Genomic DNA, 20,036 nt, shown 5'->3' with positions numbered 1-20,036 from the left:
AATAGCAAACAACTCTTTTCAGTCATTTTACAGAGGCAAATAATTTCAGATGGGGCGTTCTTGCCCTTATATGCATCTGTTATAAGCTGATAATTAGTATTTATCTAAGTTAGGCTTTTAGGAATGGGAAAATGCTTGCAAGGTTTAAAAGATCAATATGCAGTGGATTTGAAACTGTTACTGGCACTGAGATTCATGGTGTATCAGATTATACACTAAAAACTGGAGGGCCTAGTACAAATAAGCAGAAGTGTTTGACTTATACTTGTTACTGAATATTTTATAGCTCCCCTTCACCTTTGTATAATCATATTACTTTTAAAGACGGTTTTTAAAAGTCAGTTGTATATTTCATTTTTGTTTTCTACTGAACTGTTATATACGCAGAGCATAGTTAGTGAATTTTTATTTTGGGAAATAAGGGAAATTAGAGTGTGAGTCCAGAGAGGAATAAGGGTGGTGATTTCACAAAGTAAGTGTTCGAGGTACTATTCTGTAGACAGACTTTTCTGGCAAAGAACTTTGAATGCTTCTGAAATTAACAGCACAGCCAAAGTATGTTAAATATTATATTGTTTTCCTGAGTGCAACCTCACTTTTCGAACTGGAGTTTTATTTTTTTATTTCCTTAGAATACTGCTTAAAGCCCAATTTTACTGCCCTTGCACATGTAAAACTGTACAGAACTGCCTTAGAAATCCCCCTGTTCTGATGGGGCTGCTTTAGGAAGAAGGCATGACTTACTGTGAGAAACTTAGGAAATGAAAGGTGGACTGAAATGCAAGTCTCACTTTTCACTTCTTGAAAAGCATCAAGTTGCTCTGCTCTACCACAGAAATATTATGATCATCTTGTAATTAATTTCTTCTGTATTTGTTCTTGGATGTACTGATTCTAAGCTGAAATCTGTTCTATTGGGGTGTTTGAGTGCTGTTTCCAGTAGTGACAGAAGTTTGGCTGTTTTGTTCCCTATTTCTGTCCTCTTTCCACTCACTCAATTATTTGATTTTAGATACTCAGCTCCTCCAGTCCTTACATATATCAGCCCAAGATCTCAAAAACTTGTTCTTGATCAAGCAGGGATATGGCTGGAAGACTTTACTGTCGGTTTTAGTCATATCCAGTATTCTGGCTCAGTGGTCTCCAAAGTGGGGTGTGCACGGCAATCCATTGGGGTGTGAGCAGACTGTTAATAAAATAAACAATTATTTAATTCTTTTTTTTACTTTCTATTTTTGTGTATGTTTTCTAATGTGCATAATATATCAGTAAGTAGTACACATATATAATTTCTAAATAAATACACATGTATTGGGGGTATGCTCTCAAAAAAGTTTGGGAGACCAGTGTTCTAGATAAATGTGACTGCACTTTTGTCTCTCCTCTTTTTTTCAGTCTGTTCTTTGGTTTGGGGAGAGAGAAGAGGTTGGTGTATTTTCCGATATGAGGAGCAAAGCATGTCTAAAAGTCCACACACATAATGTTCAAATCCTTTTTCATGCATGTACTTGGCAATTTTATAGTATTTTGATTGAAGTGGGAATGTTTCATTGCTTTGTATTGTGGAAGATGTTTATGTGATAATAAAGTAGTTCTGTTCTCGGTGAGATAGAAAATGTATGCGAAACTGTAGACTTCTCTGGTTTTCATTAATCTTATCTTCCTCTCAAAAATTGTACATCAGCCATCTTAGAAATGAAGAAATGTGTGGCAGCATTTTTTTAAGTTTGCGATTCATTTGGCTCTATGCATTATGGTTACTGGTATTCCTCCTTAATCTGCATCTCACTCTTGTGCCAGGGTTCTAATCTTCATACGTGCCCTTTCCTGCTCAGGAACTGTGCCCTAGTAGACATTTGTGACAAATGTCTACTAGGGGATGGGGATGCTTAACAAGACTGTTTTCTGCTCTGTTCTAGGTACAAATTTGAACTCAAATCTCCTGAGTTTACCACACCTTAATTCACTGTGTTATCTAGTTCTTAGTGTTCAAACTGCTTTCTAATAATACAGATACAGTTATTTTTGAAAAGGTTTCAGCATAAGAGAACTTAATGTATTTTCCGGGAAGTTGAAAACATGAAACAGAAACTAGCTGTCAAAGTTTGAAAGGTATCAGGAAAGACTTACTGTAATTAATTCTTTATTCATATTTTTGCAGATTCTGGGCCAAAATCAGAGTTTTGTTTAAGGCAAACTCGAACAGATGATGCGACTTTAATCTAGTGTGACTTGCCTGCATGTATTTTCAAGTGCTCAAAGGGAATTCACATTTGATTATTTGCACCATAGTGCACTGCATAAAATATTCATGGAAGTGTCACTTTTCCATAGGTGGCACTCCAGGGCAAAGACAGGGACTTTGGGAAACTTTACATTTTTAAAGTAATAAGTATGAAATGCAAGTTGAAAAAAACATATGCTGTTTGGTACTGGTGTCCTGCAGCAACTGACAAAGCATTTTTAGACCAGCAAAAAATGATAATACCTGTATTCGTTTTGACAGGGCTTCAGAGTTTCCTAGCTAGGGTACTGTAAGAAGTTTCTGCAAATCAGAAGAGTGTGAGCAATTAAAAAGCATGAAAAAAACCAAAACCCTACACTCTAATTGCTGACCTGTTAAAGTTTGGCATCAGTTGTCTTCAAATGCATGTCTACAGTAGTAATATACAGCCTAGTTATGTGAATTGGTCCAAACCCTGTAGAACTTATAATGTGGCTTCACTGGGGCTTGGGAGACTCCAACCTTTCTCTGAATTTCCAGTTTGAAGTTGATGCGTTGATAGAGTAATCAACCTGTTTTCTTACAAAAATATGATTTGTTTTAAAGCTAGAGACGAATCTTGAAAGCTTGTCTTGCTAATCAGGGTTGAATACTGGGAACAAAGCTAAGAATGTATTATGTATTGAAGAATGCATATGTATCTTAAATTTGATTATGTAGTTTACACCAAATTTCAGATTTGCTTTTTATGCACAATAATATGGACATTCTGATATATAGCTCTGAAAGATGTTTTGCAGACATGACTAACTGTCATATATTCACTGTGTTAGAAAATAACTTTGTATACTAGCAATTTCCAAACAAGCCATGTGTTTGATAGTACCGCACAAAACGGGAAGTTTAGTAAATGTATTTTAAGTTTCACAATTAAGAACTTGATTAACACCTAAAATAAAAATGCAGGATTTTGCATGGTGATTTCAAGGAAGGAAATTGAGGAGACAAGTCCTTTTTTGGAAAAGAAGCATTTATTTTTAAAAGTTGAGTCTCAAGTTTTCATTTTTCTGAAATGCTTAGCCTTACCAATTTTGCCTTTATAGGTATCTTTGAGGTCCTCAAAGTGATGCACGAGTTGGGGGTGGAACTTGATACAGAAACATACACAGACTATGTTTTTAAAAATTTTGCTGATAGTGAAACTGCCCGTGCCCAGATGAAGGTGAGCTTACATTTAGAATTCATAGAAATGACTATTGCATGGCTTGTTTTTCTGTGTTTCCTGTGAAAGCTTTAGGTCCCAGTAGTGCTCTAAACATGAACTTTGTCTGATGAAGCCTGTTCTGAATATTGAGATTACTTTTGAAACAGTCCTTGCACTGATGGTTTGTTTACCCTGCCTTTCTCCTGATGCTTTTCTTTCTCCTTTATAGAGCTAACCAGAATATTTTGCTCAAGACTTACTAGCTTTCTGTTTCCTGAAGTAGACAACTAAATAAATGAATGATGTCCTTTTTTTACTGGAGATTAGAAGTATTACAATTGTTTCTGGTGATTCTTTTTTTTTTTTTTAAACTTGCTAAATAATTCAGAATTGCGTACTAAGTTTAACTGTCCCACTCTTTCTGCCTTTGGTAACTCTGTCTCTTGCAATTGATTTTATTACAAACACTGTGTAATTTTTGATCAGTAGCAACTTATCTGGTTAGCCATGTAGACTTCCGTAGAGCACCTTCTATGTTCTCAACAGCAATCAATACAAGAATACCAATGTCCTTTGGGAAGGAAACGTTTAAAAATACGAAGTATCAGAAGGTCCTCTCTGTGTGTACTTCTAATGATTGATTGCTTTATCTCTAGAAAAATGACTGCCTGTTTGAAACTGTTGGACTGTCTGTAGCAGAAATAAGATATGAAGCATCCCATGGAAGACTGAACAATGTTCTTTCTCTATGTAAGTATTTTTCATGTTGCATGTTACAATGTACTTGGTGGTACTGTTGATTGGTTGTAGGCGAAGAGATTTACTTTTATTAATATATTGAGGTTTAAAGATATGTGGGGAAACTTGAGCAGATCTTTTATTATGTGAGGTCCTGTATGGTGAGATGTCAGGCTGTTTGAAACTACCAATTCTGGACAACATACCATGGTTAAATTCTTTTTTTTTTTTTTTTTTTTTCATTATTGAACCTGGCCGTAAGATTTACAGATAAGATACCTACAAATATGTGATAGGATTGTGATCCTCTTGTACTTAGAGGGCTTAAGGAAACAATTTGCCTTGTACAATAACTGTGAAGTTGTTGATGCGGGGATTGTCTGCAGCATCAGTTACAACAGGATGCTAGTCTAACAGTATGTCTCTGAAGTGCTACAGAATTATTAATGAAAGAACCAACTTTAAAGAACTGATGGGCATTGGCGTTAACCCGAGGGTGCTCTGCTGATCTATTGATCATGGAAGTTATGTGTATGAATTTCATGGATTAATTAGGTAGTCGAGTTGTAACAGGGTTTTCTCCAAAGACTGTTCTGATGCTCAGTGCTTGCGAAAGTTTATATACATCATTGAATGTATGGGATGGGATGATTTGCTTGGTTAAGTAGGAATATATGTTTCTCTTCAAAATTTAAAACAAATAAATTTTTATTTTCCTAGTATACTGAGACAATAAAACACCTAAATTTGGACTAAATCTGATGCAGAAAGATCTCTTTTTTTAAACAACAGTTTTATGTGTCCAAGGTTCAGGGGAAAGCTTAAGCGGTCTTTTGCTGCAATTGTAATTAATATTTTATTTAACAAATATAAAAATATGTAGTGTATACACCATGATCCTGGGAAGCTATTGTGTTGAAAATCAGAAAATTAAATGTGTAGTTACTAACCAATGATTTAGTTTTTGTGTTAGGAGATTTATCATTTAGTGAATCTTTAAGATTTACCTTACATTCTGCCATTATTTTCTTTGTTCTTATTAAAAAAAAAAAATTAACCATGAAAATCAAGTACCTAAAATAAATTTGTAATTTTTTTGAAAAGGTGACTATTTATTAGGAACAATGGAATCTCGTATGGAAAGTGAAATAGGTTTTTTTTTTGCCTACATGAAAAAGTAGACCCACCCCTGCACATTTTGGTTAATTGGAATAGTCAGGTTTCAATGTGTTAAGGCACAAATACATGTGTGCCTGGTATATGGTAAATGTATATGATCCCAAAAGTATGATATAAGTACATATAGTAGGCTGTATTCTGTCTTGCTGTCATGAAATTAGTCTTGCATAGTGTATTATTTAGCTGTTATCTGTGTATTGAATTTAAATCTTGTAGTGATATTTCTGTTTACAAAGACTAGGGTTAATAATTCACGGAGATGTACAAAATTTCTTTTGAACTTGGGCTTTAAAAGAAGGTACTCCTGTAAATAGTTTACCAAGCTGAAATGAATGCTAGTAAATCTAATTAGCACCTATGTAATGATAAGGCACAGATATTAAACAGCTGATTTATTTTTTTTTTTTTGACTTGGCTCTTTTTGCAGTATTACAAAGAGGAAGAAATAGATGAAGTGTGGAAAATAGTTCAAGATTGTTTCATCAGTGTAGTCGAGGGAGGCGAAGTTGGTTATTAATACTGGTTCCTATCTAGGTGTATTGATTCAGCTTCTCATGCCTTATAATGTATAGACTTCTGCTACTGACAAGATGAAAACTACGAAGCATGAGCTGAGGAATCTGGGCGCATAAGGCGGCATACATGAGAGCTGCTTTTTCCCTTTATCATGCCGTTCCATTCCACTTCATTGTCAGCCCCTTGATTTTCTCAGACTTGTTTGTTGCTAAGGAAACCAGGTTGCTGATTGTCAGCAGCAGCTGAGCATACTAAGATGCTTTTCTGCTCATCTTTTTAGGAGCGAAAAGTTTAATATACCACTGGAGGAGGATTTGTATTGAGGGTTTCTTGAAACCAACTTTACCTGAGATTCTCAAACTAAAATAAATGTTCCAACATTTGAAACTTTTAATTTTCTAAATGCCTGAAGTTAGACTAAGGACTGATTTTAGCATGTTGTTTCTGCCTTTTATTTTCCAAGTTCTTGTAGAACTGGTGTTTTTATTTCCGTTCTCTTCTACCATATACTGTATTGCAGCCCTTGCTGAAAGGGCCCGGTGCATTCAGGTTTGTACAGGGTGTGAATCTATTGTGACAGTGAAGTCAGATGATAATAACTTCATACAGGACTTAAATGCATCTACTACCATATTTTTTTCTTTGCTGGACTATGATGATAGAATTAGGGACAGCAATTCTAGAGGAAGAAGGTAGAATGATTTGGAATATTTAGCTCAGGAATGATGTAAAGATGAGGACATAGGACATAACTGTAAATGACCTCTCAGGGCATCTAGTTTTAAGTAATTTTACCGTTTCCTTTGTGTTCAACAAGTATTGTAAATACAAACATTTAGAACTGTGTATCTTTCTCTTTATTCCCTTTATGTTTAACTTAATTTAGTGGGTAGCAATTTATATGGAACTACTTTTTCTTTCTTGTCAGGCAATTTACACCAGCAGAAGCAAAGACCTAGGAAAGTGTTATTATTGTTTGTTTTAATTTACAAAAATAGAAGGCAAAATTTTAAAGCCTGTTTTAAGGCAGGTATTCGATCTGAAACAGTTAGCAAACCATTTAGCTCTTTTTGTTCCAGCACTAATATCTCAGGTTTTCTTGATCAGGATTATTGGGGTTTTGTTTTGCTTTTTGGAACATAATATTTTCTTATGTCATGTACTTTTTTACAGATAAGATACCTACTCCAATTACTAATTTGTATAAAAGACTAATGTATTAACTATTGACATTAAAGGCAATGAAGATGGGAAAAAACTCTCTCTTAGAATATTTGATCCCTTTTGAAATGGAGCAGATTTAGAGCTGATAAAACCAGGACTGTTTCAAATACCCTGGTATTTGAAATTGTGATTTACAAGTGTTTGTCAGCATGTAATAAACTAGCGAAATAGTTCTTCTAATGACACTGTATTTACACGACCTACTGAGTTGTTGCAGTTCAGAGATTGTTTACAATGACTATTTAGAAACATTTCTTTAATTTACAGTGTCTTCAGCAAGCACACCTCCTATTGATACTCGTCAGTTTAGAAACAGCCTCATTCTGGGTTTTAAAAGGTAAGGTTGCTATATGAATACCCTTTCCCCCCTGTCCCCCCTTGTTGAGCACAAGTCTGCACAGTCTTTCCCCCTCGACTCCATGTTTGGAGATTTAAAAATAGGGTTCCAGGTGTAGCAGTTGTGAGGGATATCTTTGTTCCTCTTTGCTCTCCCTGGTTTCCTTGCCTCTGCTGTATATGAGCATGCCTTTGACGTATTACATATAGCAGATTAAAAAGATCTTCACTGTTCTTGTTCATTCTGTGATATTTGACAGTATATAAACTTCTCAGGGTAGTAAACATTCGAGGTTTTCTCTTTATTCACTTTTTTGTTTATAAACTGCTATGCTAATGTAAGATTTCCCTAAAAATTATCACTATTAACCATTAAAGTAAACAGGTGCTTAACGAAGACAAAATACCAATAGGAGCCAGGCGTATTTTACTACATCTGATTTTCTGTGCTCTCTAGGTTAACAGGACTCTTGAACACTCACGTTTAACACCTAGTATTGTGCTACATTACCATGTCTTTGTATTCACAGCCATATGGTCCCATTTTGCAAGGAGGGTAACTTGCAGGATTGTCTTGAGGATATGCAAGTATATGTGAATTAACAAGCATTTCTATCATTCACTACTTGCCCCAGTCAAACATTTAGGACAGAGTGATTTTTTTTTTTTTTTGCAGCATGCCTACACCACTGGGAACCAGAGAGGTCATTTAATATTACTCAGGAGCAGAGTCTGGAGGCTGATTTGTTGACTAAGTTATTTCCTAAAATTTTGTAATGGCTATGAGATATAACTGTGTTTAGCTTAGTAAAACGTGCCAGGTGAATATCACCACAATAGTTTCCTAGTAAATTGGAAGTTCTGTCTAGCTGATCCTGCTCTACCATGGGAAAAAGAGGAGAAAAAGCAAACCAGTGTTCAAATTGGGTTATTAACTAGGCCCTAGCTGACCTTGATATCCAGGGGGTAAGTGAAATAATGTTTTAGATTCAATAGAGGTGTTTTACTATTCCTTTTAGTAGTTAGCCCCAGAATCATCTGTTTCAGATGTATTAATTAAAGTAACGGATTTTTGAAACACATTTTCTCTCTGTAAGTATAGATAAATGTTCAACTGAATTAGGACTTGCACTAGAAAGGAACCCATACCAATGTTTAGCACACACAGCCAATGCTAGCATGAAATACCCCTACCACTGGCAAGGTGCAGGTGTTCAGTGTGATTTAAAGTATCTTTAAAATGTTATTAACTCGTATTGTGAAAACTAGCTGCTGAAGAATCATACTCTCCTTAAGTGAAAGTTACTCTCCTCAGCAGTGGAACAGTTACTACTGTTGTGATTTCAATAGTTATTGGACATTTGGGCTAAAATCTCGGAATTCTGAGGGAAATTAAGATGGGGGGGTTGATGGTGTTGGGTTTTGGTGGTTTTTTTGTTTGTGTGGGGTTTTTGGGGAGGTTTTTTGTTTGTTTTTTTTACTTCAGCTTACTGTTTCCCCCCTGTTCTTGCCACTTATGTGGCATAAGTTGTGGGGTTTTTTTTTCTTTAATATTAATGTCTCCTGTCTGCCTTTATTGCTACCTGCCTTCAGAAGCTATGTACAACGTTGGCTGTGCCCAAATTTCACCCTTATATTGTTTCTGAAAGTGTACCAATTTGTGTTTCCTTTTCTATTTTAAACTTAATGGCTAGAACAGCCTGAAAATGAAGCTTAAGGGTATGACAGGATAGAAGAAAAGAATTGTTTATACCTGTTGTAAAGACTACAGGAAAATTTTATGACCTAATAGGTCTCAAATGTTCAAATGAGCAGAGTTTAGGACTGGCATACAAAAGTACAGAGTATGGACACTAGGGACTCATGAACAATGTCTGTGGCAGACTTCTGTTGAAGCTGCTCTCCTCTGGTAACTGCTTCGAAGTATTCCCATTCTATCTGCTTGATGTACCATTACTATTTCAGAGTCAAGTACTTTAGGAAATTGATGCATTTGATATCTGCAGTTCGTTGTCATGCTGTCAGTGGTGGAGTGAGTTCACCCAAGAAAGCTTAACTAACCGCACAGATAGCTTCCCACCCGCCCCCTGTGTGGACCTGCATTTGACTCATTTTCAAATACAAGTGCCAGTTGCACGAAAGAATAAACGTTTCATAGGCTTGAACCTCCTAAATAAAATCCTAAACTTCTGTGAATGCTTTGAAGTTTCTATGCAGCTGTTCAGACTGGCATCTTATTTTGCCCTTATGAGAATTATAGGAGGATAAAATAAGGTCGTAAGTTTTTGTTCTCTTAGCCTTGTCTAGCTTAATGCTGCTTTATAGTTGTCAAAATGTTAGAGCTTCTAACAAGAGTGTTGATGTTCTACAAATTATAGGAATATGTCAGATTTTTTTTTTTATGCTTTAGTGAACTGGTTAATATTTGCTCTTTGGTTGTAACCTGATGATGTACAGAGAAGTGCTCTCCATCAAGTTCTGTCCTGTTCAATGAGGGGAGAAATTAGAGTTCTTCTGTGTTTTGCTTTCCCTTTTAAAAAATATTATCTATTTGTCTCACTATAATAAACATTATACCTTAAGTAAGAGATTTGATTGCTTTCTTTTTTGCATGATATAAATGCATTTATAGCTGCCTGTAGTTATCTGTCTATACTAAAAATCTAATTTTAATCCACAGGAGTCTAGATTTTTGCTCTAGCAAATTCCACATATCGAGTGTTTGCTATGTAAAGTGCGACTTGTTTGAGTGAAGCTTATTTTCTTGAAATGCTAAATAGAATGAAGTATGAAACAAAAAGTACAATTAGGACATGTTGAAAGATTGAACTAAAAATAAATCTAAAATATATTCTTTCTAGTCTCAGTTACCTGTTTGGATTGCTGTATTATTTTAAGTTCTGTAGCAGAAACTATGACTATATGCAGTATAGTAAGAAGTACAATACTTATTCTGTACAAAGTTGGTTTAAACAATATATGGCAATTATAGTATTTTAATTTTATTTAGATAATTTAGTAAGATCCTCAGTGTTAATCATCTGTCTTTTTAAAAAAAGGTACAAGAGTAAAATCATTTTGTTGCTTTTAATTTGTTATCCTTTGCTGCCCTCTTCAGGTCAAATGATGTGCATCTTTGGAGCAAGGTAAGTGGAGATAATAATGCAGCAAATAAAATCAAGTTCTTTAGGCACTGGATGTTTATGATGCGTTACTGTAAATTTGAATCTTAAACCTGATAATTGTAGACCTGATTAATTTGAGCAAGACTTTTGTCAGTTGCAAATTGTACAGTGTACGAAATTGAGTTTTCAAATTGGACAGTTAAGTGTAACTGTGAAAAATCAAATGTGTTGTTACCACGTAGTGTAGCTAATGCTACTCCAACTTCTAGATCAATGTTGTTATAGCTGAAGGTGGTATATAGTTGTAGCTTCTGGAACAAAGTCTGCCATGGTTGTGCAATCTGACATTGTTTAATTCCCTTTCCCGCCTTCCCTAAAATTTCTTCCTATCCTCGCACTAGCACTAATAAAATAGTAAGGCACAATTAGAATTTTAAAGTTTCTGTCATATAACTTAAAACATTGAAGGCAAAGCCGGATAAAAGAAATCACCTGGATGAAGTCAAGGGGAAATGACTGATCATCTTGCCCTCCCTGGTATGGGCCACATTAGAAAGACATTGCGATATAACTTGGTCAATAAATTTTGTGAAGCACTAGAATAGAGCAGATGTTGACAGAGATACTGCCTGGGATGTGGTTATAGAATTTGGGAAGGGATGCACTGTGCTTTTTGTCTTTTTTCTTCAATACTGTACCTCCTGATTAATAAACTAGTACATGACTTGCAGTATATTTCAGATTTTGCAAAGAAACTTTGAAATGAAATGGAAATTGTAATTTGGAAAGTCACTAATTATTTATATAAATCAGGTACAGTTTGGTAGGTGCAGGTTTTTTTGTATTTTACTACTGTTTTCTGTTGTATGAGGATTATAGTGAGAGGATGTTTTTGTCCTTTGCTTCTATCTTTCCTTTTTTGTATTTAAAAAATAAAAAGACAAGGCAGAGAGGGGAAAAAAGGGAATCTCTTATTATTCCCATTATGAAATTAATTTTGAAGGACAGTCAGAGGACTGAAGGTAATGGTGGTCTGCACATAAAGTAGTATCTAGAGTTACTTCTGCTGTTCTCCACAATGGAAGAAAGATATATTTTGTTATTTTTGCTAAATTTGTGAGTAAATATGTGTATTAGCCTTCCAAAATAAGAAATTTTAACTTCGGAAATAGGTAGATACTTAGCATTAGAAATAATATCACACATTTGGTTTTTTTCTGTAATCCATCCTTTTTGGTATTCTCTGAGATTTGATTCTGAAAGAGAACTGTTACCATGACTTCCTTGGATTTCATTGTAGTATGTGTTGATTTGCCATAGGAGGACGAGGGGAAAAGGACAGAAGAAAGCCATAGTTTAACTGTGCACAATGTCTGTGGTGTTGGTGGAATGAGAAGTGGTAGATACAGTATTCCATTGCACATTTGGTATTTCCTGGCTCTATCAATTTTCATTAACAATTGAAGATGAGGGTTCCTTTCTTTTGTCAGTACTTAAAACACAGCACTTTGACAGTGGGAATGCATCTCCTTCTAATTTCTTTGAGATTGCATCTAGAATCATGGCAGATAAAGCAAAATTCTTTAAACACTCTCAGTTTTTAACTAAAGATGATGGAATTTCCTTAAGAACAGTCAAATTTTTCAAGTGATGTAGTTTAGGTTAAAGTATATGTAGGTAGGATGTGGGGGCTTTTGGGTAAATGCTACTTTTCCTCTGATGAAGTCTACGTATTCCTTCAGTTTGTACAACTCGTGGAACGTGTGCTAAATTTAGTCAAATGCAGATTTTATGGATGCATATTTTGTCATTCAAAATTGCACTTATTTACAACAACTGCAGTAGTTGTTTTGAATCTAGCAGAGCAAGATAAATCGTGTTCCTCTGTTTTCTTTATGTATTTGCTCTTTCAAAAAAAAAAAAAAGCTTTATGGGCCAATTTCAGCCTTTCGGTAAATTGGAACATAATTGTAGCATCTTCAGGAGCGACACTGGTTAACATTTGCTTTAAGCAATGTCTTACCATAGCTAACTTTCTGTAGAATGATTCATAAACAGAATACTGAAGTGTCTGTCTTACTGCCATACCTCAGAAAGCATTTCTGTTTGCAATACTTTTTCAAGAAAAACCTATTATTTACAAAAAAAATTTCTTTGTATTTCTTAGGGAATTACTATGATGTGGTAAAGAATAATACTTTAACAGAGAAATGCTTTATTATTTTGAGAATTCAATTTCAGATACTATTTGTCCTTGCTTGCTTCTTTTGGCTGCAATGTACGATTATTCTGTCTTACCAGATAACAGAACAGTTGTACAAGGATGAACGTTATTGCCTGACGCCTCCAGGACCAACTGGTAGAGTTTCAATTTCTATGATTGTAACTTATCCACAAATCCGTTCTTCTGTGTAATGATGGGTTTGAGGGATTACAACAGTAAACACTGATTGCTTCTTTTTGAAAGTGAAATTTGAAAACATGTTGGGTAAAATCCTGATTCGAATAATCAGAGCATATTTTGTGAAATCCATGAGATCTTTTTTTTTAGAATTATAAACAAATCTTGCTGATAACGATTTATTTTTCTAAATTTATTGACCAAAATAGAGATTTAGAATGAGCACAGTACCAGTGCTTAAATACTTAAAAAAAAAAAATAAAAAATTAAAGAACAGTCTTTCAACCTAGTTTTAGTTTTAGTAGCTCTTCTGATTTTGTGAAGCAAAATGGTACTTAACATCCCAAATCTTCTGCTTTGAAATAGGTATACTTTTTTTGTATAATCTTGTTTTTAAAAAAACTGAGTTTCTCTTTTCCTCCTGTCAGGGCTGGAGGGGCAAGGGGGCATGGGGAAAGCTAACCTTTGAGAAGACAATAACTGATGCTCTTCCTATTCTTGGCTACAGGACCCCATATTTTTATACTTGCATAGATAAGAAACTTAGCACTATTTGCTAAAATCTGTTAATCTTGATTTTCATTGGCTAATAGGCAGCTTCTTCAGTATTAGTTGATCTCATGGTTAAAATGTTTTTTATGTTTTTATATTAGTATTACCATACTTAATGTAGCTTGCTAATGGAATATAATGGGTAAAATGTACAGAATAAATATGCAAAGTGTTGGAAATCTGTTTTTTCTTTTGAGCAATGACAAAATATTTGTGGCAACTATTTGGGGTAGTGGGCAGGAAAGGGGGGGAAGGCCTTGGGCAGTACCACTTCTGTCACACAGTAGTGGAAAAAATAGATTGAAGTAAGATTCTGTACTGAAAAGCTGTCACTAGGTCTGAAAATAATTAATATTCCTTTCACTCACCAGTTAGATATGTGCTCCCAAACCACATAATCTCTATGCCTCAGTGATCATTGTTGCCATTTCAGAGCCTCTCATCAGGGTGACATCTCACACCAAAATGATTTCTTATAAATTAATCTTGATAACATGACAGTCTCGGTAATTTTAGTGGAATGCTTTCTCTTGTTTTTTTCCACAGAAGCTGTTGGCTATTTTCTTTATCACTTGATTGACAGCATGAGTGACTCAGAGGTACAGGCCAAGGAGGAGCGTTTGAGACAATACTTCCATCAGCTGAAGAAGATGGTACCATTTCATTTTTTGCTACATAATGCCTGTCCTGCCTGACATGTATCTATTAGATTTGAAATTGCTGCTTTTAAGTACAACCAGACCACTTCTCAATGACATGCAAGAGCTGGAGACTTGAATTACATCTGACATAATTTCTGTTAGACAAATTTCAGTTTGGTTGTGTTTCAAAACTCATATAATTTTTTTCCCCACCTCTTGGTACAGAATATAGTTATCCCTACAACCCACTACAGCGGCATTTGCAGACTGCTGGACTCCTCTCAAGTTCCTGAATTAATTAAGGTCTGTGGTTCTATAGCAATTACTTTGAAGCTAAAAAATCTGTACTCTGTGAATATATTCTCCTTTGCAAAATACCTTTATGCAGTGATTATATGTAAGCCTTTTCACCTTTCTATGATTTTTCACTCTTGAAGCTGTTTTCATTTCATGTGTGAAAGGGATACATTTAATAAGTGCTTTTTCAAGTCAATGTAATAATGCTGCAGAATACAGCTTTTTTTAACATTGCAATTATATAATTAACTTGAGCATTTTTAGCATGATATGCTTACTTAGACATTGAACTTTTTTGGGGGGGATTAGTGATATCTTTGTCTTACTACATTTTAGGACGCAAGGTTACTGTCTCATAAAAAATCCCTCTCTACAGGCAACATTCCAGAAGTAAGTAAATTCACAGATAGCTATGCTTGTTCTTACTGTAATAATAATGTTTAGATACGGGGTTTAGATGAAGCGTAATCACTGGCTTTCAGATCATGGAAGTATATTAACGTTATTTAAATCTACCATTTGAAGTTCAGAGGTTACTTTCCAGATTTGGAGTGAAGGCTATCCAGATTTTCACATAGACCTGATACTTGACCTTGGAGTTGTCTGAGGTTTCATGCCTCAGTTTCCCTGTCTGGTAAATACTTTTTGAAAGTTGTAGTTGGTTAACAGTGGTGGTGTGAGGCTTAATTCATGCTTGCAAATTACAGTGATCCACTTGAGTGGCAGGAACCATATAAATCCATACTGCTTCTAATGGCGGAGTGTCAAGTTTTTACATCTCTGATCTGAGCAGAGTGAGGATGGAAAAAGAAACAGGCTTCTATTCCCTACTTCCCTGAACACAAAGAACTGAGTATGAGAGAAATAGTAATTTTGACCTTTGTAGATATGCTATTTAACGCTTTTTTAACTGCATTCTGACTCAAATCTTCAATTAGTATGTACTATTTAAACAGACAAAAGCACCTTAAATGATTAAAAATTTTCTTAGAGTATGAAAGAAGAGGATTATTTTGTCTGTCTTTAATAAAAGTGATCCGACAAGTTGTTCAGAGAAGGGTGTTTTTGCAATTGACATTCTTTCTGTTGCCTCCATTTAGAGTGCTAAATCTGACGTGTCTGCTTTGGAGAAGAAACTAGAAAACCGAAAAGCTGAAAACCAGCCTATTACAGATGTCTTGAAACAACTCATACATGCTCTTTGTGAAGAAGAGGTATCTTAAGCAATGCAGAGATAATTGGAAACACATAGCTATATTTTTAAAGGGACATAAATGACTGTATTATGGAAAGACATAGTTAAGCAAAGACAAGTGCAGTGCTTGAGATTTCATGGTTTGATGCTTATAAATCAAACATAAGTGCAAAAAGCAATTAAATCAAAAGGTTAACTAATTTCAGCAACACCTTGAATGGCATGTTTTGGGGTTGCTGAAGTTTGTTTACAATAATCTGCAAAGTGAATGATAGTAACAGCTGTGATAGGTTTATCATACATGCCAAATGTCCTTTCAAGCCATGGCTCCGGTCTCTTATATCTAGATTGTCAAGCAACTGATACATGCAGTAGTCATTTGCAATTCAAATATTACTAGGTTGTTAATGCAGGGATTGAAATTCCATTTTCCTGCAGGAGGAAAGCTCTTCTGAGATAAAGGGTCTCTTGCCTTCGTTCGGCAGGCGTCCAGCTGTAGTTTACATTCATTTAGTGTGTGTCTGTAATTTGTGGGGTATCACCACACTTTTATTCAGTGTCTTGTTCAGTATGATCCTGCCTATAAAGCTGTATATGTATAGGAACAGTAACAGTGTGCAGATGATAGCACAATATTCTCTGTTGCTAAGAATGCAGTTTAGAAAGAGTGATTCTCATCTGTCTGTATCTACAATTTTGCATATGAAATAAGAGTAGAAGCAAACACCATTGTAAGTTCAAAATGGTCAAATGTATGAATAGGAATGTATAAAAAATAAGCTTTCTATGGGATCATTAAGTAGCTTCTTATTCTTTAGAAAGTAGTTTTGTTATGTGTTTGGCAGTGTACCAGGTGAAAATTGTTATGAATTCCATATAAATAAGAACTATTTTAGACTTTGGGTTGATCATGTTTATGGTGTCTGTCTGGATTAAAAAAAAAAGTCTTACATTAAAACATGCCAGAAATATAAGGCAAGAAAATTTATTTTAAAATCTCCACTCAAGTTAATCTAAAAGGTGTCTAGAAAAATATTAATTTCTGCAAAATAACTTTCACTCTTAAAATTTACTAAAGCATTACAGCACTGTACTTTCAAATATGATCTTATACTACTAAAAGTAACTGCACACTGAACATATAAGAATCATAATGTCATATTGACTTTTTCTCTAGTTCATATCTTTGCTTTGTTCCTTTTTTAGAATATGCAAAAAGCCCTTGAAGTGAAAGCCAAATACGAACCGGACATGGTTGTCGGTGGCTATGCAGCCTTAATAAATTTGTGCTGTCGACATGATAATGTAGAAGAGGCAATGAACCTGAAAGAAAAAGTGTAAGTACACCGGCACTGAAACATGTCACAGGGATTTATGCTGATACACAGACCTTGTTGAATTAAGTAGGTTGAGTATTAACCCCCTCATCCATTTTTAATTAGTTTTCCCCACCAACGTATGTGCATTTAAAACAGTCACGGGTGTGGTTTTTTGAAACAAAAAATTTGCTTTGTATGATTGAATGTCAGAAGCAGCTACTTTATATGGTCAGTAATTAGCTTTTTTTTTTTTAAAAAAAAAGGCAAATTGCTAGGAGGGATCTGTTTTTTATTTTATTTTAAACATACATAGTGTCTAAATTGAAGTTTGGCTTAATTTTAGGGGAAAAAAAGTACCTATATTGTGTGTTAGAAAGCACCTAGAATGTGTTTAGAATATTGTGAACCTATATTGTCTTTAGAATAGCAGTATTTCTGAGTGACATTATTTTAAGACTGTCAACAAGCATTCTACTTTAAATTTTTATTCTCAGAGCTTTGTATCTTGGCTGTAAAAATCAGCTCCCTGCTAAAACATGCTATGCATGACTTTTCCCAGAAGAAATTCTTACAGATCGTCTTTCTATTTGCCTTTTCCCTTTTTCCCTTGAAAGCCTCCTTTTAGTCTGATGTTACAGTGAATATAGAACAAGTTATGTGTTACTTTCAGGTTCTCTCTCTTGTATGCTCTCATAAAGTATTTACTTTAGTTTTACAGTAGGTTAGCAGTCAGGTGCTCATTACACCTTGCTAGTGTTTGAAATTATGTGAAATGATTGAGCTATCAATATCCCAGAAATCTGCCACTCTGCAGATAGCGGTAGTGTATTGGCTTTGCCTGTACTACCACTCTCAAACAATCCCCATAGTGAGCTTGCATGAAGTAAAATTGAGTCTTCTAGCGGAGCTTCACTGCAGTAGCACATACTCACTGGTCTGTCTCAGGTGTAGCATAATATTGGTAAGAAGTGGCTCTTTGAGTTGTTGAAAAAAGAAACAACAGAGAAGGAATTAATTTCAAAACTTCCAGAAGAAAGAAAACACAAACATAGCAAAAACTTCAAAGTAGTAGTAGCTTTTAACTTGTTACTATAGGTGAAGTTTTATCGAAAAGAATATACCCCTTCCCCAGCCATGTGGACTGAGTTTTCTTCCCAGGCTTCTGGGAAATACCCTATTTTATGCAATAACTACTAAATAATTAGTTAAACCATTTGGCTCTTTAAAATATAGCTTCTGGGTTTTGGGTTGGGAAGGTGTGTGGACAATACTTTAAGATCACATTTTAATGGTGCATCTTTTAAAGTCTATCAGATTTTTCCTTTAATACTTACAATATGATAACTTTTAGCTCTCAATGCTGTTGTTTTGTTATGTAGTTTTAAAAATCAGTCTTTAAGCTGAATCTGTAAAATGTGAACTTCTGTTGATACAACTCTTGATGTTTTAATTTTTAGCTTCCCTAAGAATTCACCTGTTGCTCTTGACACTGGAAAGTATGTAGCACTGGTAGAAGTCTTAGGAAAGCATGGTAGACTAGAAGGTAATCCATTTGCTTTCTTTGTCTATTTCTGCTATATAATAAAGGTATCTTGCCTCAAGAATAAAAATGTGAGTTGATATTAATGGTATATCATGTCCTGAAAAGTGCTTGAACATTTTGCATACAAATTTGCATGTGAATTCAACCAGAGATGCTTGGACAGTGCAGGCCATTAGTTTTAATGGATTGGCAAGCTTGTCATTTACATTTGCACAGCTCAGTGCTTTTTGCATTTCTGCAGCTAGTTTTTATTAGCATTGCTGTTTGGATTGAGTTTGAAGATCATGACTTATGGCACAAATTGCGTATGTGCCTAGACTAATGGCTTTGTTTTTGCTTAAGAAGGTCTGAAGGCTGAACGTAAAACCTATAAACATAACCTTCTCATAAGAGCCAAGTACTGCAAAAAAAATTTAACTTTTTATAAAGTATATGTTTTTTGTGTTAGTATTCTTTTATGTGTTTGTTACCGAATTTTAGAGTCAATCTGTCAAACTGCCTGGAAATTTTGGCTTGTAAGGAGTGTTCTGCAAATGGCCTATTTTGTATTTCTAGATGTTTGCATTAAGCTATTAGCACTTTAATTTCTGTAATTTAGTCTAATATAATTCTGTAATTTACGTGATTTGGTTGATCTTTAAAAGAACTCTAGACTGTCATCAACTTTAAAAGACAATTCTGAATATAGAGTTCTATGATTTTGTAGAAGACTTAACTCCATAAAAGCGTGGTCCAAGCCTAGACACAAAATGTAGTTTTATGTAAAACATTATACAATAGCATGTAAAACTAATGTAATTTTTTTCTTGTAAGATCTTTCTTTGAAATTTGTCTTGGTCTTTTATGAAGCTTATGGTTAGAAAAATAATAAACAAAGCTGATGTTTTCCACATCATAATAAATCAGATCATGACCACCTCTACATTAAAGCAGTTTGAAAAATTAGCTTGCTTTTAAAAGCATAAATGTCCCTCAGAAAATAAAACAATTTATAAATGTAGCCAAAGGTAAAGTGGTCAAAACATTCTGTCTATGCAATAATTAAGAACATTATAAAAATGCACTTATTCCGTATACCAAAATGTTTGTTTCTGCCTTACTAATGAAGCTTAATGAACCTAATGTTTTAACATGCAGTCTGTTAGAAAGCTTTCATTGGCTCTCCTTGGCTAATTAGTATCGACACAGCAAACAGGCCCTATCGGTATCAGACCATTAGTCTGGCTGTATATACAGTGTAAACATATCTTTATTATCTGGCCTCGTGACAAGCCATCTGCTGAAGAAACAATGGAGTGATTTAGCAGATGTTAGCATTGAACGATAAAAGCATCCATTTAGTAGAATCTTGCAGCTATAGGGCAGACTATACAAGGTTATGTGGTGCAGAGTGGGCACACAGTTCCTATCTATAATTTGTAGTCAAAGTTGCAGCAAAATGATAAAACCATGCTATTGTGGATTTATAATTGTAGTCTCGTTTAGAAATGCAAGTAGTAATTAACTTGAAATCGGCATTATACGCCAGAATTTACATTCCTG

The 20,036-nt window shown here is 34.7% G+C and overlaps 1 protein-coding gene across 1 annotated transcript in view; it reads left to right on the top strand.

Moving 5' to 3' along the window:
* The window catches only part of LRPPRC (leucine-rich pentatricopeptide repeat containing), a 79,403-nt gene that overhangs the window by 10,947 nt on the left and 48,420 nt on the right, over positions 1-20,036 (top strand). The window contains exons 11-21 of the mRNA XM_009700206.1: positions 3,328-3,446; positions 4,085-4,178; positions 7,353-7,422; positions 10,540-10,567; positions 12,848-12,905; positions 14,046-14,152; positions 14,366-14,443; positions 14,774-14,827; positions 15,538-15,651; positions 16,839-16,969; positions 18,409-18,494. Coding sequence (XP_009698508.1) covers positions 3,328-3,446; positions 4,085-4,178; positions 7,353-7,422; positions 10,540-10,567; positions 12,848-12,905; positions 14,046-14,152; positions 14,366-14,443; positions 14,774-14,827; positions 15,538-15,651; positions 16,839-16,969; positions 18,409-18,494 — 939 coding nt within the window. The remainder of the gene's footprint in view (positions 1-3,327; positions 3,447-4,084; positions 4,179-7,352; positions 7,423-10,539; positions 10,568-12,847; positions 12,906-14,045; positions 14,153-14,365; positions 14,444-14,773; positions 14,828-15,537; positions 15,652-16,838; positions 16,970-18,408; positions 18,495-20,036) is intronic.

The sequence above is a fragment of the Cariama cristata genome, unplaced genomic scaffold, assembly GCF_000690535.1.
Source record: "Cariama cristata isolate BGI_N322 unplaced genomic scaffold, ASM69053v1 scaffold37805, whole genome shotgun sequence".
Lineage (NCBI taxonomy): Eukaryota > Metazoa > Chordata > Aves > Cariamiformes > Cariamidae > Cariama > Cariama cristata.
This window is presented reverse-complemented; position numbering and strand designations above follow the sequence as displayed.